The 17,084-nt window shown below is 36.7% G+C and overlaps 1 protein-coding gene, 1 long non-coding RNA gene and 5 other non-coding genes across 7 annotated transcripts; 6 read left to right on the forward strand and 1 right to left on the reverse strand.

The window, feature by feature from the left end:
- Positions 1–540: 540 nt before the first annotated feature.
- Positions 541–11,296, reverse strand: rab34b (RAB34, member RAS oncogene family b). Its single transcript, XM_042499831.2, has 10 exons — positions 11,086–11,296; positions 10,537–10,628; positions 8,845–8,910; positions 8,045–8,146; positions 6,148–6,212; positions 6,000–6,051; positions 5,807–5,888; positions 4,590–4,680; positions 4,359–4,466; positions 541–2,041 (listed from the first exon to the last, which is right to left on the reverse strand). The coding sequence occupies exons 1-10, from the start codon at positions 11,131–11,133 to the stop codon at positions 1,980–1,982; spliced, it is 768 nt and encodes a 255-aa protein (XP_042355765.1). The 5' UTR covers positions 11,134–11,296; the 3' UTR covers positions 541–1,979.
- A 1,354-nt stretch (positions 11,297–12,650) lies between these two features.
- LOC121952952 (uncharacterized) lies at positions 12,651–16,038 on the forward strand. The gene is made up of 8 exons (XR_006106471.2): positions 12,651–12,908; positions 13,517–13,598; positions 13,791–13,848; positions 14,055–14,144; positions 14,339–14,395; positions 15,000–15,053; positions 15,244–15,298; positions 15,626–16,038. It is a non-coding gene; the product is annotated as an uncharacterized LOC121952952 (long non-coding RNA).
- On the forward strand, positions 13,637–13,708 carry LOC121953114 (small nucleolar RNA SNORD49). Its single transcript, XR_006106487.1, has one exon. It is a non-coding gene; the product is annotated as a small nucleolar RNA SNORD49 (small nucleolar RNA).
- On the forward strand, positions 13,900–13,973 carry LOC121953110 (small nucleolar RNA SNORD65). Its single transcript, XR_006106483.1, has one exon. It is a non-coding gene; the product is annotated as a small nucleolar RNA SNORD65 (small nucleolar RNA).
- LOC121953109 (small nucleolar RNA SNORD65) lies at positions 14,192–14,265 on the forward strand. Its single transcript, XR_006106482.1, has one exon. It is a non-coding gene; the product is annotated as a small nucleolar RNA SNORD65 (small nucleolar RNA).
- On the forward strand, positions 14,844–14,921 carry LOC121953115 (small nucleolar RNA SNORD49). Its single transcript, XR_006105277.1, has one exon. It is a non-coding gene; the product is annotated as a small nucleolar RNA SNORD49 (small nucleolar RNA).
- LOC121938390 (small nucleolar RNA SNORD65) lies at positions 15,098–15,170 on the forward strand. The gene has a single exon (XR_006105280.1). It is a non-coding gene; the product is annotated as a small nucleolar RNA SNORD65 (small nucleolar RNA).
- Positions 16,039–17,084: the final 1,046 nt, after the last annotated feature.

Genomic DNA, 17,084 nt, shown 5'->3' on the forward strand with positions numbered 1-17,084 from the left:
AGACTAGATATCGTCTTAGATTTCTGATATCGTAATATCATAAATATTCCTTTTCCTGCTTTTAAAAGCTGCATTACAGTAATGTGATGTAATCTTCTGAATTTATGAGATTGTTTCTCGCTGTTTTATTTGCCTTTACGACAGCTTCAATAATGAATCGCCTAGTTGTCAACTGTTAAACTAATTGCCAGTTTTTTTTAGAAGTGATACACTGGTTTGAGTAATTCAAAAAATATTGATTCTGATTTCAGCTTCTTAAATGTAAATATTTTCTGGTTTCTTCGTCCCTCTGTGACAGAAAACTGATTATACTTCGTCATTTTAGGACGTCATCTTGGGCTTTGGGGAACACAAAACAGCATTTTTTCACCATTTTCTGACTTTTTTTGACCACACAACTAATTGATTAATTAAAAAATTAAACGACAGATCAAAGTTGCAGCCCTAGTCTTTGCCCGATTATTCATTATAAAAATTACTAGTGATTATTTTTTAATAAATCTCATTGGGTAAATAACTTGTTAAAGCGCCAATAGTCAACCTACAATATCATCACACTTGTGATATTGAGGTATTTGGTAAAAAATATTATCGCTCATGTGATGTGTGTACATGTAAGTGTTCATTTCTTCACAGTGGAAATATGATGGAACAGAATGTGAAGAATTTTCCCAATCTTTACGCTTTTTTTTTTTTTTTTTACACCATCCAGCTTTTCTGTCTCAACAGAAAGAAAAGGAAAACTGAGTGATCAAAACCAATTTATTTACACAATCCATGAGCTGAAATAAAAGTATATCTGTGTTTAATAGGAAAACATATGCAGCTTTATAAAGACTTCTTCCTCCTGTCTGACTAAACTAAGTGAGGAAATCAATTAGTCTCAGGTTCAACTTCCTGTCTGCGCAAACAATCCCTCTATTTTTCCGCATCATGAGAACCCTTATGTCAGAGGAGAGAGATGCGTTGTGGGTATGACTGCGGTCATGGGAGCCAGTGTGCGCATCAGATTAGCAGCACAGACACATGACAGCAGGATCACCGAGACAGCCCACAGATATGCACCAAGTCTGGCATTTTCTCCAGGAACGGGATAAAAATGTTGCTTCCGAAAAGCACGTTTATAACAAGCAAATGCAGCTTAAAGATCTAGTGGAGAATAGTCTTCCTTTTTTTGATAAATGTTAACAAGCATCTAACAAAGCTTTATTTGTTGTAAACTCCAGCAGTACAAACTTTCCTGAGAGGACTTCCTGTTGTTTATAGCCGTAACTAATGTCAAACATCCAGCCTCCTCTCAGGCTGCTTGGGCAACACAAACATAAAATGATTTAGTTGATTTGACAGCTTTTTACAGTGTCTATTCATGATATCCACGGTGAGCACGATGAGTCCATATTTCAATTTAACCATCTGAAACCTGGAGCAACATCACTTTCCTTGTGCTGCCTTAAGGCACCTTTCACAAGTATTTAAACCTTGAACCTGGAGGTAACTGATGTGATTTCTTTCAAAAACGTGGGAATAAAAGGCAATGAGCAACTTGGTAAAAAAAAATATTCCACAAATTGCAAGATCTTAGCAGATTTAGAAAATATTTTTTTAAAAATGAGGAAAAAAAGAAAAAGCTTGGGAAAAACAAGCTGAGAGAAAAACTATATTTATATATATCATAATTATATATTTACACCATGTTCCATTATTATCATGTTTTTGTTTCATGTCATTTCAGTAGTTTTTTTATTTTCATTGTACTTATGTATTTATTTATTGCACTAATTTTCAGTTAATGTTTTTCTTTTTTTTGAATATTTCTTTCTAATTCTTGGGTAAATTCTTCTTTCATTGCATATTGCATTCTCCCCATGTTTTTGAAAAAAATCAAGGCAATTTTCCACGGTTTCAAAGGGTTTATGTCCCCCTTCGTTGTGCCTTGTGTTGCTGTGTTATTGGTGCATCCAAGCCGTCGTCCTCTGTCATCAGCAGCAGTTGGATTTCCTCTTGGGCGGTTTGTGATGAGCTTCTGTGCTGTCTGTGAGCCCTGTGTTCAATGAAAATGAAAATAAAATAACTTTTACTTTTTGGGCATTCAGATAAACAATGTGAACTACATTCGGACGGGTTTAAATAAAAAATCTGGGCAATATTATATGGATTTTTCACTGTCACAAAAATCCAGTGAAATGAGCAAAACAAACACTGATTTGATCCGAAGAACAACATTGTTTTAAAACTATTAAAAAAAACAAAATGAGCCACATTGGTGTACTAGGAGGCATATTCCTTTTTTGCCATGAACTTGGGCAAAGTACATTTTCCCACATAAAAAACGTCTGTGGGAGGCTGTAACTATATATTAGAGCAGTGGTTCCCAACCTGGAGGCGGCAAAATGATTAAAGGAATATGAGAGAAAGAAAAACTGTTTTTTCTTTCTTTTGACATAAAGGCAACTTTTATCCAGTATAGCAAAAATCCTTCAGAGCTAATTATCTCAGAAGATAAATCACTTTGTGCTACGCTGCTCATATCTTCACAGTCTGTGATGAGAAGTCGCGAGTAGATATTTAAGCGTTAGTAGCAACGTCTTTACAGGTGGGTCACTGTTTGTTTTTTGCCTGCGCGTACCATGCAGCCACCTCCGAGGCTGAAAATGAAGCCAACGTGGAAGTGCCAAAAACTGCAGTTCATCATCTGGCCACTTGAGGCTGGCTCCAAAACAGAATCAATCTCCATAGACCCCCATGCTAAAATGCCTGATTGTAAAGCAGAAATAAACTTGTTTACAACCTGGTATAAAAAAAAATAGTTTTTTACATTTTATTAAGGCCCAAAATTACGCAAATTTAAGAACGGGGCCGGCTGAGTCTGTCTGTAAGGTGTCACTACAGTCTGCGGGTCAGATCCACCGCTCGTTACTCCACTGTGCCAACCTCTTGCTCAAATATGGCTGTGGCTCCAAAAAAAAACCGAAGATGGTGACAACCAAAAAGCCTGAACCCAATGCTTCTGAATGGCAGTCCACAAACAGTAGCTGCGTCTGATATTTACACAGTCTGTGGTGCATATGGATGCATGCGATACACGTTCCTGTTGCTTGTTTCAAGCTAATCCACTGACTGACAGATGGTGGCAGTAACACACAAAAAAGCAGGAAAAGAAGAAGAAGACTGCTAGCATGTGAGTGTGGATATAAACAATTCAGGATTTAAACTTTTTTAACTATTATTAAAAAAGCTTTGAAAATGTTTAATGGCAAAGCGATTCATTCAACATGTTTGTCAGACCTCAAGGAATGGCTGAGGTAAGAAATCCTTTTCTATGACGTTTATTTACATAAAACTGCCTTAACGTCATGGGATAACAAACAAACAAACAAACAAACAGGTGTGCTACCACTGAGCACTATGTTTGTAATGATCTGCAGAGGAAAACAGTCTCAAACAGACACATAATTTACTTCTGTTAGAATTATGTTTATTGTTTAACCCTTTGAAACCTGAGCAAATTGGCATGAATTATTTCAGAAACACTGGAAGAAGACAACTTATGAAATGCCCCCCCCAAAAAATGAGCAAAGAATTGTTTAAAAAATTTTTTTTAAAAATACAGGGAAATTACCTCAAAATAAGCAAAAAAACCAACACACACCTAAAAGAGAGAAAAAAGACCTAAGTACGAAAAAAAAATTGTTAGATAATTTATATATAATATAATATATAATTATAAGAATGATAAATTTGGTTTTTGGACATTTTTAACTGTTTTGGCTGTCGAACAATCTCTGTCTTGCTCATTTGCTCAAATTATTTCTTGTCATTTTTGAGTTTGTTTTTTTTTTTTTCAATTTTCCAAACATTTCTGCCAAGTATCTTTGTTCCTGTATTTTCAAAAGAAATCAGACCAATTTTCTCGTGTTTCATGGGTTGAAATGCTTGTGAAAGGTGTCGAAAGTGCGACAGACAGAGTATTGAGGTATGAACACATTAACACATATTATTTTTTTGATCCTAGATATGTTGAATAAGAAAATTAAAAAAAAAAAAACATCAACCGAATCGTACATTATTGCCTGATCCAAACTTTAGAAATGAAAGAGCATCCAACTACAGACTGAAGTGATGCTTCAGTTCATATGTGTCAACACAAGTTTTTATGCTTCAGCTTTAACCAAAGGATCACACTTTTCTCTGTCGGTTGAGAAAAAGACCTTTGAGCTTTTGAAACTCTCGCAAACCACAGTGGATAGATTATAAAAAAATAAATCAACCTAAAACCTAGTTTGTAATCGTGACTGCAAACTTGATATTTTGAGATACAGTAGCTCCCAGAAAAAAAGAATATAAGGAAACCGACTCACTGATGATGTCACCGACGTGCCTCGATCCACTTCTCTCGAGTTCGGCCAAAACGTTGGCCTCAAAAGTCAGCGAGGCCAGACGGAAGAAGAAATCTTTCACACCATCTCCTGGAACAATAAAGCGACGGAGGAAAGACAAAGGGGGATAAAACCGAACATGAAAAGCATGCTGGGGTGATGACCGTGGGAGTCTGTGGGATTCGTTCTTGTTAATGTGTGTTTGACTCCCACCTGACTTGGCAGAAACAGCCCAGTACTCTGCTTTGATTTCCTCTGAGAGTTTGATGGCTTCCTGCTCGATCTGAGCCAACTGATCAGGAGTCTGAGAAAGAGAAACATGGAGAGAGGATACTGTAGAATTAGACTGATCATAAACTAAAAGCAAAATATTCAGAGCTGCAATTATTAGTTGATCAACAAAAAAAAAAGAATCTGCAACTATTTTGATAATTAAAGCAAAAGTGCTATATATTGTTTTGCTTCCATGTTCTTAAAAGGAGAGTTGGCTGTTTTTCTTTGTCTTACACGATCATTAATGGATTGAACTTTGAACTGTCAAACAAGACATTAAATGACGACACTTTGGGCTCCGGCAAAGTGCTTTAGAAATGAAAGTTATCTGGACCAAACGATGAATCAAAAATAATTTAATCAATGATTTTTTAAAAAGGATTCAAAGTACTCAAATGTCTTTTTCTGCCCTGAAGATATTAGAAAAAAAACTTCTGACATTTCAACTGAAAGCTACATTTAAGAAGGTCATTTTTAAAATGACTTCAGATCATTCCTGCCTAAAATACAGCACTAAAACAACATTTAAACTTAAAGGAATACTTCACCCACAAAATGACCTTGTGTGTATCAGTCATGCCGTGTTATCTTGAATTTGTACAGAAGACTTTTGTTTCTCGCTTCCTCCACAGAAAATGGAAGCACATTGATTTATCGGGGTCCATGTTTAAACTCTCACACATTTTAAGTCTCATTTATCCAGTCGTATGTTCAGCACTTCCCAATTACACACATTTTCCCAAAAAAAAGAAAAACAAAATCAGAATTGGAGTGTGCAAAGGTAAGTTTCACTTTCAGTTCAGTTTTAAATAATAATGTTTCAGTGAAAATGCACGTGTTTGGCAAGTACTGAGCATATGACGGGATAATTTAGACTGGGATTATACGACATGAGCTGTGTGAGAGTTTGTAAACAGATGTGCTGATATAATTTTGCTGTTTTTAAACCATTTAAACCGCCTCAACAAATCTATATGTTATCATTTTCCATGGAGGCAGTTGAGCAAGTTTTCTTCTCGGATTTAAGGTAACAGCACAAATGGTAATTTCTCCTAATATTAAGAAATGCTCATATTTTAGTTTATTATCAAAATTGTTGTTATTGGTTAATTTTCTGTCGATTGACTGCATATATGTATCAGACTAATTTCACCCACACTGAGGTCCTTCTTGGTACCAACAAGGAACAGTAAAACACTGGAGGGGTCGTTTTCCTTCATTGCGTCCTCCAGCCACTGCCTGACACACACACACACACACACACACACACACACACACACACACAAACTATTAGACTTCAAATGGCATTTTAATGGTACGATAATAAGATCATAATGGGGTATTCCTCACCTGGCATGTGCTAACGAGCTCACACTGCTCAGGTCAAACACCACTATGATGGCTGAGAGACAGTACGGACAGTCAGACGGTGTTCGTGTGTGAATGTTGGTTTAAAACTGAGATGTGTAATATTCTGGAGAGAGTGAGCTCCATTCACCTTGTGCTCCTCTGTAATATGTCGAAGCGATGCATTTGAAGCGCTCCTGACCGGCTGTGTCCCACCTGAAACAGATCAGACGCAGCTTTGATTGTCCTCCTTTTGATATTTGGTGGAGATGAGCAAATTTTAATGTCTTTACGCTCGTGATGACAATGTGAACATGCTGACGTTTAGCTGCTATAATGTTCACCATCTTAGTTTAGCGTGTTAGCATTTGCCAATTTACACAAAACACAAGGTCCAGCTGAAGCTGATGACAATGTCATTAGTTTTGAAGTGATGTGGTCCTGAACCTAAAATATTAGGCAGATTGATATTTTGACCTGATGATTTCACCCTACTGTCAAATCTGAAAAGTTGATTTCATGTTTAAAAAAAATCTTGTTTGTTAAATATGACTATTTGTATTGTGTTTACTTTATATTTAATTCCTCTAAGTGTAAGTTACATTTACTTAATTTTGTGAAGTTGTTGCAACTTAGAAATGACAAGTTTAATTAAATCATCTTTATTTTTAGCAACCCTTGTAAACCATGTTTACTGAGCTATGTATCTGTATCCTGCTGTCTGGATAATAGTCATACTAGTAATATTTTTATTATTAAACATGTTAACAAAACAGAACTAACAGATCTCCTAACTTCACCATTAGAAAAATCTTTTTGATGATCAAGTTAAGTCAGACTAACTTGGTTTACTTAAGTTTTTAACACTTACAAAAAACAAGGTCATTTCCATTGTCATTTTTAGGTTGCAGCAACTTCACAAAATGCAGTAAATACAGCCACATTTTAAGTAAATGTAACAATTAAATATAAAGTAAACATAAAATAACATTAATAGTTATACTGACTTTACTTTTTTCAAGCAACTGGTTTCCAAGGTCATTTTATATAAAATCAACTTGTCAGATTTTACAGTAACAGGAACAGGAGCAGTTCACCCCAAATGACAAAAATTTTTTCCTGTTACATATTTATCCCTATAGACTGTTTTGGTGTGAGTTGATGTCTGGGTCCTCTTGAATATAATGGATCTGAATGGCACTCGGCTTTTGGAGCTCATAGCGCCAAATTACTTAATTCTACACACATGCATTGAGTTGCACAACCAGCGCAGTGATGGAAAAATGTATTAAAGCCATTTAAGGACCACTTAAGAGTCCAAACAACAAGCTAATCAAATCTAGAGGATGTTATATAACCTAAAAGTGATATAATCATGCGATGTCATAAATGTGCAGATGTGGAGCAACATCACTTTCCTTGTGCTGCTTTCTGATGCCTTTCAGGAGTGGTTAAACCTTTGAAAGCTGAGCAAATTGGTTTGATTTGTATCAAAAGCCTGGGAAAAGGCAATGAGAAACTTGGTAAGAAATGTTTCACAAAGTAAAATATTTAAATTATTATTTTTAAGAAAGCTAGAGAATAGCTACATTTGCGATTTTCATAATTACATATTTAAAATTGTTACAGAAGTTTTTTAGGCGCTTTTTCCAAGTCATTTCCATTTTTTTTAAACTTTCTTTTCCTTTTTTCAAAAACTGACTTTCTGGTAATTTACTTACTCTGATTGCACTGTGTGTGTACTTGCGCTAATTTTGGGGTAATTTCTTCTCAAGTTGCTCATTATCTTCTTCCCGTGTTTTGGAAAGAACAGAGACAATTTTTTTAAGGTTATTTTTTGTGAAAGGGGTAGAGAGGGGATGAGGTGCCTGCTTTATCCACTGAGCCACAGGACACCCCAGAACAGAGCCAGTTTGCTAAGATTTCAAAGGGTTAAACAGACTGTTGAGCGATTTAACCCTGCTGATCCCTCAGTGGAGTCAGTGAGATAGTTAGTGTGGAGCTCTGAGTGAACTGAGTGTTTCTCTGTGGTACACAAACCTACTTACAGCTGCAGACTGAAGGGAACTCCGAGCACCTCGAAACGCTCCATCTCAAAATCCACCCCGATGGTTGCTTTGTAGTTTTTCTCAAACGCACCTTTACGGAATCTTAAAAGCACCAGAGGAACAGAGGGAGAAATAATAAATCATTTTAGACCTGCAACAAAAAAACATTATCTTTTATTATCGGTTAATTTCTTCACTACGTACTCTTTTGTCTTTGAAATGTTAGAAACGTTTGATTTCTTGAGATCCTTTCATCTACCCTTTGAAACCTGGATAGACATCAGTTTTCGTGTGCTACATTCAAACACTTTTCACAGGAATTAAAACCTTTCAAACCTGAGCAAACTGGTTGAATTTGTTTTGGAAAACATGGGGATAGATGCAACTTGGATGTATATTTGTATGAAATGTCCAGCAAATTGAAAACAAAAAAAAAAAAGAAACAAAACACACAAAAAAAGGAAAAGCTGACAAGAAAATGAACTGAAATAAAAGACAGAAAAGAGAGCGATGGAAAAAAATATTAGAAATAATTAAAACACGAAACTTATTATAATTGTATGTTTAAAATTAATTACATTAGCATTTTTAGCACATTTTCCAAGTCATTTCCACGTTTGTTTTTATTTTGTTAATTTTTAGGTAATTTTATAGTAATTTTTAAAAAATTATTTCTTGCCAATTTGGGGTAATTTCTTTGTTAAGTTATTTATTGATGTCTTCGCATGTATTTGACAGAAATTAAGCCAATATGCTCAGGTTTCAAGGGGTTAACCTAATTATTCATGACAGCTTCTTACCTGCTGATCAGACACGTTTTCCCAACTGCAACATCTCCCACTACAATGACTTTGGCGATATTAAAGCTGGCAACAGAAAGGAGAAAAGTCATTCGTGACTCCATGAAACACAGCAGACAGCGTTTGACCTTTTTAATGGTAAGCCTCACAGACACTTCAAATGTAACATTAAAAAATAAGTAACTTTAAACATGATCTTTAACCAGCTAAATGTATGAATCATCATTCCTCAGTCTGCTCTTGCATTAAACATAAATCATTTTAATAACTAAATTATCTAGATCGGGTTTAAGCAGCCTTACTTCACAAATTAAGGGGATTTTTTTTATGAATCAGAAACTTTTGAGCTTTCCAAAAGGATTATTATCTGATCATTTTTTGCTTCAGAATGTGTTTACATCCTAAAAAAGCACAGCACAGCCTTTGTTGAAATCTGCTTTATCATTTTAATTCATTATATGTGCTGAGAGTTTGCTTTCTGTAATTATGCAGTTTTGTTCCAAATCTGACTTGCCAAACAAAAAGGATCTAAATATATTCAAAATGATAAAAAAACATTTTGTGTGTTTGTGAGATCCACCGTTTTCTGCATAAATCTTAATATCAGCGAAAAATAGACATAATACCTCTGTTCTTACACCAAATGTATAAAAACATGCGGCTGAAAATAGTCGCTAACAAATACAGACACAAAGTCCTGTTTGAGTAACATTTACTAAAAGCTGCCCAGCTGATTTAATTTACTGAGCTTTAAAAAAAGTTTTAAAAAATTGACTAATTTACTTTTTTGATGTGACTTGTTAAAAATATCACAGGCCTTCATCCTTTAGCCCTTTAAAGGCTGGTTTGACATCGTTGTGCTTCATTCAGTCACCTTTCACAAGGTGTTTAACCCTTTAAAACCTGAGCAAATTGGTTTTATTTCTTTCCAAAACATGGGGGAAAAGGTAGTGACCAACTTGGCAAAAAATATCCCACAAATTGCAGGAAATTAGTAACATGTGGTGAAGAAAATGACCTGAAAATTTGTTTTTAAAAGGGGAGGGTACTATTAGAAAATCATCAAAAATTAGGGAAAAATGTCCAGACTAATATATTAGTAATCATTATACGGTAGTTATACATTTATAGTTATGCTACAGGAAAAAAATTATAAAAATCTACCTTGTACCTTATACATACCTTATATATATATATATATATATATAGGTCATGTCTTGTTGAGTTGCTCATTGCCTTCTCCCCGGGTTTGTGACAGAAATCAAACCATTTTGCGTACTTAGAAATGATGGTTTCAAAGGGTCAGAGGTCCAGTGTGCAGGATTTAGTGGCATCTCTGCGGTTGCAGAACTCAAACTTCTCCCCTGTGCTAAGTGCGTAGAAGAACAATTGCGGCCGACACAACAACGTGAATGTCTCTATTCAGAGCCAGTGTTTGGTTTGTCCGTTATGGGCTACCATAGAAACAACATAGTGTACTCAATATAAGCAGAGACAAGCGACCACCAGATCAGCGCAGTCAGATGTGATGGGTGAGGTCAACAGCTGTCAGCTGACACAGTCGACAGAGCATGACTTAAACAGCATTTCCACAACTAATTCATTTCATTTAAACACACGTCACAGACAGTGTGTGTAGTAGCAGGACTGACGGCTGGGTGGGTTGTCTTGTTAACCCCTCTGTGACCTTACCTCACTGTGTCTGTCCTCTGTACCTGGCAGGCAGCTTTCACCTGTGGGTGGAAGCTGTCTTTGGTGTGCAGCGCTGCATTGGGACTGAAACACTGTAAACAAAGTGAGGAGAGGAAACGGGACAAAATAAATAAAATAATGGGACAAAAACACACTGGACAGACAAATGGGAGGGAGTAAAGGCCTACTCTGAGTGTCTTTTCATGGCTGATATTTAAAAGTATGTCCTTTACATCAGCCATAAAAACAAGCCTTACTTGTATCATAAATATAGAGACTTAACGTAACAAGGTTCTGTGAGGACAACAACATGTTGCAAATTTTGCAGAGAAACAAAGAGCAGCATTTAAGGCTCTAAATAACCTCATCATGAATAGTAATGCTGTTTGCTGTAATTGCATTATAGGCCTGTGAGTGTGTGTGTGTGTGTGTCTGTGTCTGTGTGTGTGTGTGTGTGTGTGTGTGTGTGTGTGTGTGTGTGTCTGTGTCTGTGTCTGTGTGTCTGTGTGTGTGCGTGTGTGTGTGTGTGTGTGTGTGTGTGTTACTAACGTGTGGGAGCTGAGTAATGATCCGGTCCTTCTTCACAGGTGGCAACATGCTGCTGCAGTGGATCAGTACACACACTCACACACACCTTCAAGCTGCCACGTTAGTCACAGCAAACACACACTTTTCATTCACTCCAAGATGAGACACACACTTAATCTTCCTTTTTTCTCTTTTGTTGTTTCTAAAACTCCACAATTCAGGAAAGGATAGTTAATGTTTTCCTGTAAGAGAGGAAATATCACAGTTAAAATATTGTTCAGTATATGCAGGGTGTACAGTAAATCAAAAACTATAAAGTATGAAACCCTGATAAACATCATATAAAATATAGTTTTAATATACAGATCAGGTTAGATCAAATATAGGTATTGTTTCATGGCAAAATTACAACCCCAAGAGCATTTTGTTTGTCTAACACGATATTTCTAACTTGTCAACTTATAGGTCAAAGTTTAAGAAAGGTGTGGAGAAGCGGAGCGTATTTGCAGATAAAGGATGGGGCATCAGCAGTGCAGGATCAAAAAAGACAGAAGAGTGCAAGTAATCTGACAACTTTACCTGAAACAGCTGGATGGGAAAATGCTGATAGAAATGTGCTCTGGTCGTGAAGATGGGCTGTAATATCCAAAGTGTGCTGAGAAAATAAATCCAGCACAAAATGATGCTCACAGCAGCGAGCTGAGTCTCCAGACTGACAGCAGACAGACAGACAAGAAATTAATGAGACTCTCCTGGTAATTACAGAAGAAAACCAGCGAAACAGCGCCGCCCTGCGGCCACAGGCTGCTCTATGGCAACTTACTGATGATGAATGTTTTATGTCTCCAAATAAAATATAGCTGCATTTTCGTTTTTAGTACTACTACTACTACTACTACTACTACTACTACTACTGCAATAATAGTAATAAAATATAGTAACGAAGATACAGTAGGGCCTATCTATTCATTAAATTAGTTTTTATTTCACCACTGCTTAAAAATTACAGCCTGGATTTAAATTAAAATAAAATTAGTCCACACATAAAGAAAATTAACCTCAAAACACAGCATGAAGTCGTGTTTTGTTTTTCACAGCTGTATTTAACAAAAATATGTACAAAATATGCCAGGCAACAAAAACATAAACATACATGGGAGGACAAATTGTTGACATTGTACAAAGAACATAATAAATAATCATAATATCAATACACAATTCAATACAAATCATTAAAAAAAAAAAAAGAATGGACACAGACAGAAACAAAAGCAAGCAAACAAAAATCATTCATATTCAGTTTTTGTAATTGTTAAACAATCTGTTGCTTTTTGTTATTTGTTAGAGCAACAGATCAAAGTGTAGAGTTAAAATAAATCAAGATAAGAGAGAAAGAGGGATGTGAACCAAAATTTGTTTGTTTGTGGACAAAGAATTTCATTCTCATTAAAATAAAAAAAATAACAACATAGTGTTGTTCACACTCCGGTACAGCAGGTGGCGACACAACGTGGTTGCTTTTATGGCGCCAAAAAAACTAAAGAATAAGTGACGTTTAATTTCCGCGACGTTCAGTGTTTAAAAGCGTCGGCGACAGCGTCCACGGTCCTTTCTGACTGTGTCCTCAGGTCTGCAGGCTGTCCGCTTGTCTCTGGCAGCTGAAGCTGCACCCGCTAAAAGTGTTCAGTAAACACAGAGACAGCGCTGTCTGCCCAAACATCGCGTTAGTTGAGCGATATTTCGTGACTTCAGTTAAATCGTGATATCTGTTAGCTAAAGTGACGTTAGCTCTGACGGCGGGCCTCGTGCAGCCACGTGGAGAAAACGGAGAGATGAAAGACAAGGTGAGTTTTAGTCCTCTTTTCTTTGTCCTCTTTAAGACCCACTGAAAGGGCTGTGTGTCGTTTTGCTGTTTACATTTAACGTTTTCTTTCTCTGCAAGCTCGTGTTTTTTGTTGGCTTTTTTTGGTTGTGAGGGCGGGTTAGATTTGAACCTTACTTAGTTATATTTGGTTCCTCACTGTCTACTTTAACTTCATGGATACTAAGGTTATGAGTAAATAATCTAACGACAAAAGGGGAAGACAGTGAGTTCAAGAAAGTGATTAAAAAATATATAATTGTAAGGCAACTATAGTCTTCTCCCCCCCAGTTTTTTAATGTCAAATAGATCACTTCCTTGTCACCTTTTACTTTTTTTTGCCGTTTGCACAACATTTCTTGCCAAGCTGCTCATGTTTTTATTTCAAGTTTTTAACAGATATTAAACAAATTATTATATTATTATACTTATTGGTATTTTTTTAGTATGAGGGAAGAAAACTAATGTTAGTCTGTGTGTTGCCCTTTAACACATGGACCCACATCCATGTTAATCCTAAAATACTGAGTGATGCTTAGTCTTAACTTTCACCTAAATCCTAATATATTGCCTGTCTTGTTTTTCGTCCAGGTGGACCTCAGTGTGGCGGCTCTTTGCATGAGCCCAACAGATGTCCAGTCGGGTATAACAGGTCTCCTCATGTCCCTGCAGGGTGAGTTACAGTGAAATAAACTGTCTTAATGAAGTTGTGACAGTGATGAAAACTGTGAATAGGAAGTGCCGTCTGATGCGACAACTGACGATGTTTCATACTCACTGTTCTGAGCCGCCAAAACTGCAGTTTTATCGTCAGTGATGATCCATCTTTAGATATTTGAAAGGATTTTTTTTTTTTCTTTTCAAGACGGGTCAGAAGAATGGGTCTATGCAAGGTGATAGAGGCACGTTCAGCCACGACTGAGGTACGTTTAATGTGTTTTTACTCGTGGAAAACATGCTGTTGCTATGAAATGTAGTGATGAAACCTAAACTGAAATAGCTGGAATTACCGGCAGATTGTTCAGTGGTGACTCTCGGTTTTCTGATCATGACATGAAACAGTTCTGTGACCTGTGAAAATAAATGGACTTTGTCACTTTTAACCTTATTTTTTCTGTCTATGAAAAAGGTGTGAGCTGCCATAAGAGCTGTTAAATCGTCGTGCAGCGCTGCCGATGCGCCCTGTTAAACCAGCTTGACGGAGGTTCATTTCCTGCAGGTGAATATGCATTTCCTGTTGTAAAAACGGCAACTTGACTGCTTCTGTTATGATGAAACCTAAACTGAAATAGCTGGAATTACCGGCAGATTGTTTAGTGGTGACTCTCGGTTTTCTGAACACAAAATTTCCAGAAAATCTCTAGTGGAGTTGATCAGTGCTAGTTTTTCAACACTTTGAATTTTTTCCTCAAGGTTGGGTGCATCATCTTAACGGGGCGCAGCTGCAACTTCATCTTCGAGACGGAGCTTGTAAGTTAATTTTGTTTTCATTGTCCTTAAAATAAAGAAATAAGCTTTTTTTATAAGCTCGCCTTTTGTACAGTGAGACATCTGGATTTATGTGCTGCAACAAGCAGCGGACGCATTAATGGGACAGAAGTCACTTTAATTCTGTCAAAACGGCAGCATCAGTCAGATCTGCCCACTTGTCGTTGTCCAGATCAAGTCAAACATTGAGTCCAGTTTTTCTGGGGCCAAAATGAACAGATTTGAAATCTTCAAATCCTGCTCATATTGTAGGTTTCTATTTGTTGTCGACTTGCACCTCCAACACATCGACCAGCTGATCCTGAAAGTCAAATTGGCTCTTACATCATTTGGTGTGTTCCTGCCTTAAAACATCGCCGACTTTGTCCACAGATGAATAATGTCCAAAGGCTGAGTTATTTAAAAAGCTTATAAATGAATCTGCAGCTTTTTCAGTGATGAAAACCTGGAATAGGAAGTGCCGTCCGATGCGACAACTGACGATTGTCTCAGATCCAGTTTTCTGAGTCTTTTAAAGCTTTACTGAAGAAAGATTGGTTTTCAAAGTATTTGTCCGTTCTCAGTTTTCCACGTTTTTTTATTGCAGGTGTCAAGCCAGTCTGATGTGTCCCCTGAAGTCTGCATTGGAGTAAATTCACAGGTAGATTTTAAACTTTAACATGCTAATTGCAGTCAACTTTGTTGTTATGATGAAACCTAAACTGAAATAGCTGGAATTACCGTCAGATGTTCAGTGGTGACTCTCGGTTTTCTGAACATTTAATGCCGGTGTCACGCAGTACACCTGAATTAATATAATTTGCAGACTGACGCTCTTTCTTGTCCCTCAGAGTTGGATCAAGCGGTTGAGGAAACTGCCTCAGTGTGCTGGCAAAGCTACATGTGGTAAGACATCATGTGATTTTAATTTTTAAGATGAAAATGACAACAGTGAGAACGGGCTTAAATTAGAGTTTCAGGCAAATATCTGTCGCTGAAATGTCACTCAGAAAGACCCTAAATCTTTGACACTCCAGAGGAGACTGGTTTGTTTCGACTTTAAATATCAGGATCCTCTTAAACTCACGACTCTGCCTCTTTGTAAGGCCAACTGCTGGTTTACTGTTCGGATGTGTGATTGGGTGACTTTTCTCATGTGATCGTAAATTGGGAGAAAACTAATTATTGCTGTGAAGATTTGTATACAATACTAATTTGGCATCCTCTCTTCAGATGACAGGAGGACTCGTGGACATGGTCTGAAGACGGACGTCAGCATTTTACATTGTGAAATGCAGTATGAGTAACTGTTAGATGTGATTGTTATAAAGAGTCAAAACAACCCAACCACTGAAACAACGGTGTGACGTCTTGACAGCTGGAGCAACTTCTGCCATTTTGTTTTTTTGCATAAAAATGGGATTTAAAAAAAAAAGTTATTAGTGGTGGACTTGTTGGACTGTGCAAACAACCTCGTTTTTGTATTTTTTTTTTAACCATCTTTTTGAAAAAGTCATCTGTGATATTTGGGCATATATAAAAAATTGTTTATCAAAGTCTTTTCATGTGTAAAAGCAGGTGTGCTTATCTGAAAAAGGTTTAACAAATGACAAAAAATAAAGAATATGGTACGTTCAAATTTAAAATCATCTTTTTATTTTTATTTTTTAAAATTTGTTTTCCTGTGTGCTGTTGGTTGGATGCTTTTCCCAGAGGTGTGGTCTGAACCACGTTACCTGAACTCAAGTCAGACTGAAGTCATAAAGTTAGTAACTAAGAAGTTTGTCACAATTATAGTTTTATTTATTGCTTGAACTCACGAATGTTAACATTATTTCTAGCAGGTCGACACTTAACTCGCCAAATTCAGTTTTATTTAATCAACCTGACAGCGTCCGATCAAGTTGCAGGAGAGAAGCATGACATGAAAAAATCATGAAAAATGGACCTTATTATTTGCCAGTTGGAGAAAAAATACAAAGATAATTTCATTTGCGTACAGAAATATTCAGTGGTCAACAGAAAACATTGCAGTATGTAAAATGAGCGGAGATAAAACTTCCAACAAACTTGTATTAAGAAGTACAAGTTTTAATTTGATTTTTGTCACTGTTGTTAAAATGACTTCACATTTGGTGAAGAGCGCACAATGACTCATGACGCAAAGTTGAGTTGACTTCAGACTTCCCTGTCTTGACTTGGGACTTGAGTGCAAAGACTTGAGATTTAATGACTTGGTCCTGTCTCTGCTTTTGCATTTTTCATTTTCTCTTACTCTGAGCTCAGCAAACACTGACTCCCCGATGAACACGTTAAAGCGACCAGCATCGCCTTTGTTATTTTTTTAAACTGACCGACTGTACCAACACACTTCACTGCCTTCTTGTATGTAACTCGACTGTCAACAGACGCTGCAAAGGTCTTTGATCTGTCTGCCGCTAAATGTTTGTGTGTCTTGCTTCAGTTTTGAAGTTGTCTGGAATCACTGAAGATTTTGAGATTGAATCCTTTGTGTTGCAGGCATGTAGTGCAATGTGATGGCTTAAATTCAGACAGTTTTGCCAAATTATGGGTGTTGACTCCCTCTGCACTGAGCCTGCAAATACTTGTTTGCAGCAGGTGTTATTTCTGGTATTTAGTCCATGGAAATAATTAAACTGCATGATTTCGTCTTCAGTCACTGCGTTTCTGC

Source organism: Plectropomus leopardus, chromosome 15, assembly GCF_026936395.1.
Source record: "Plectropomus leopardus strain MGB_pleo_1.0 chromosome 15, ASM2693639v1, whole genome shotgun sequence".
NCBI lineage: Eukaryota > Metazoa > Chordata > Actinopteri > Perciformes > Serranidae > Plectropomus > Plectropomus leopardus.

Coding starts and splice junctions, on each gene's coding strand:
- rab34b (XM_042499831.2), bottom strand. CDS start 11,133: ATGTTGCCACCTGTGAAGAAGGACCGGATCATTACTCAGCTCCCACAC. Junction 8,147..8,844: donor AAAACGTGTCTGATCAGCAG/GTAAGAAGCTGT, acceptor GGTGCTTTTAAG/ATTCCGTAAAGGTGCGTTTG. Junction 4,681..5,806: donor GTACCAAGAAGGACCTCAGT/GTGGGTGAAATT, acceptor TCTCTTTCTCAG/ACTCCTGATCAGTTGGCTCA.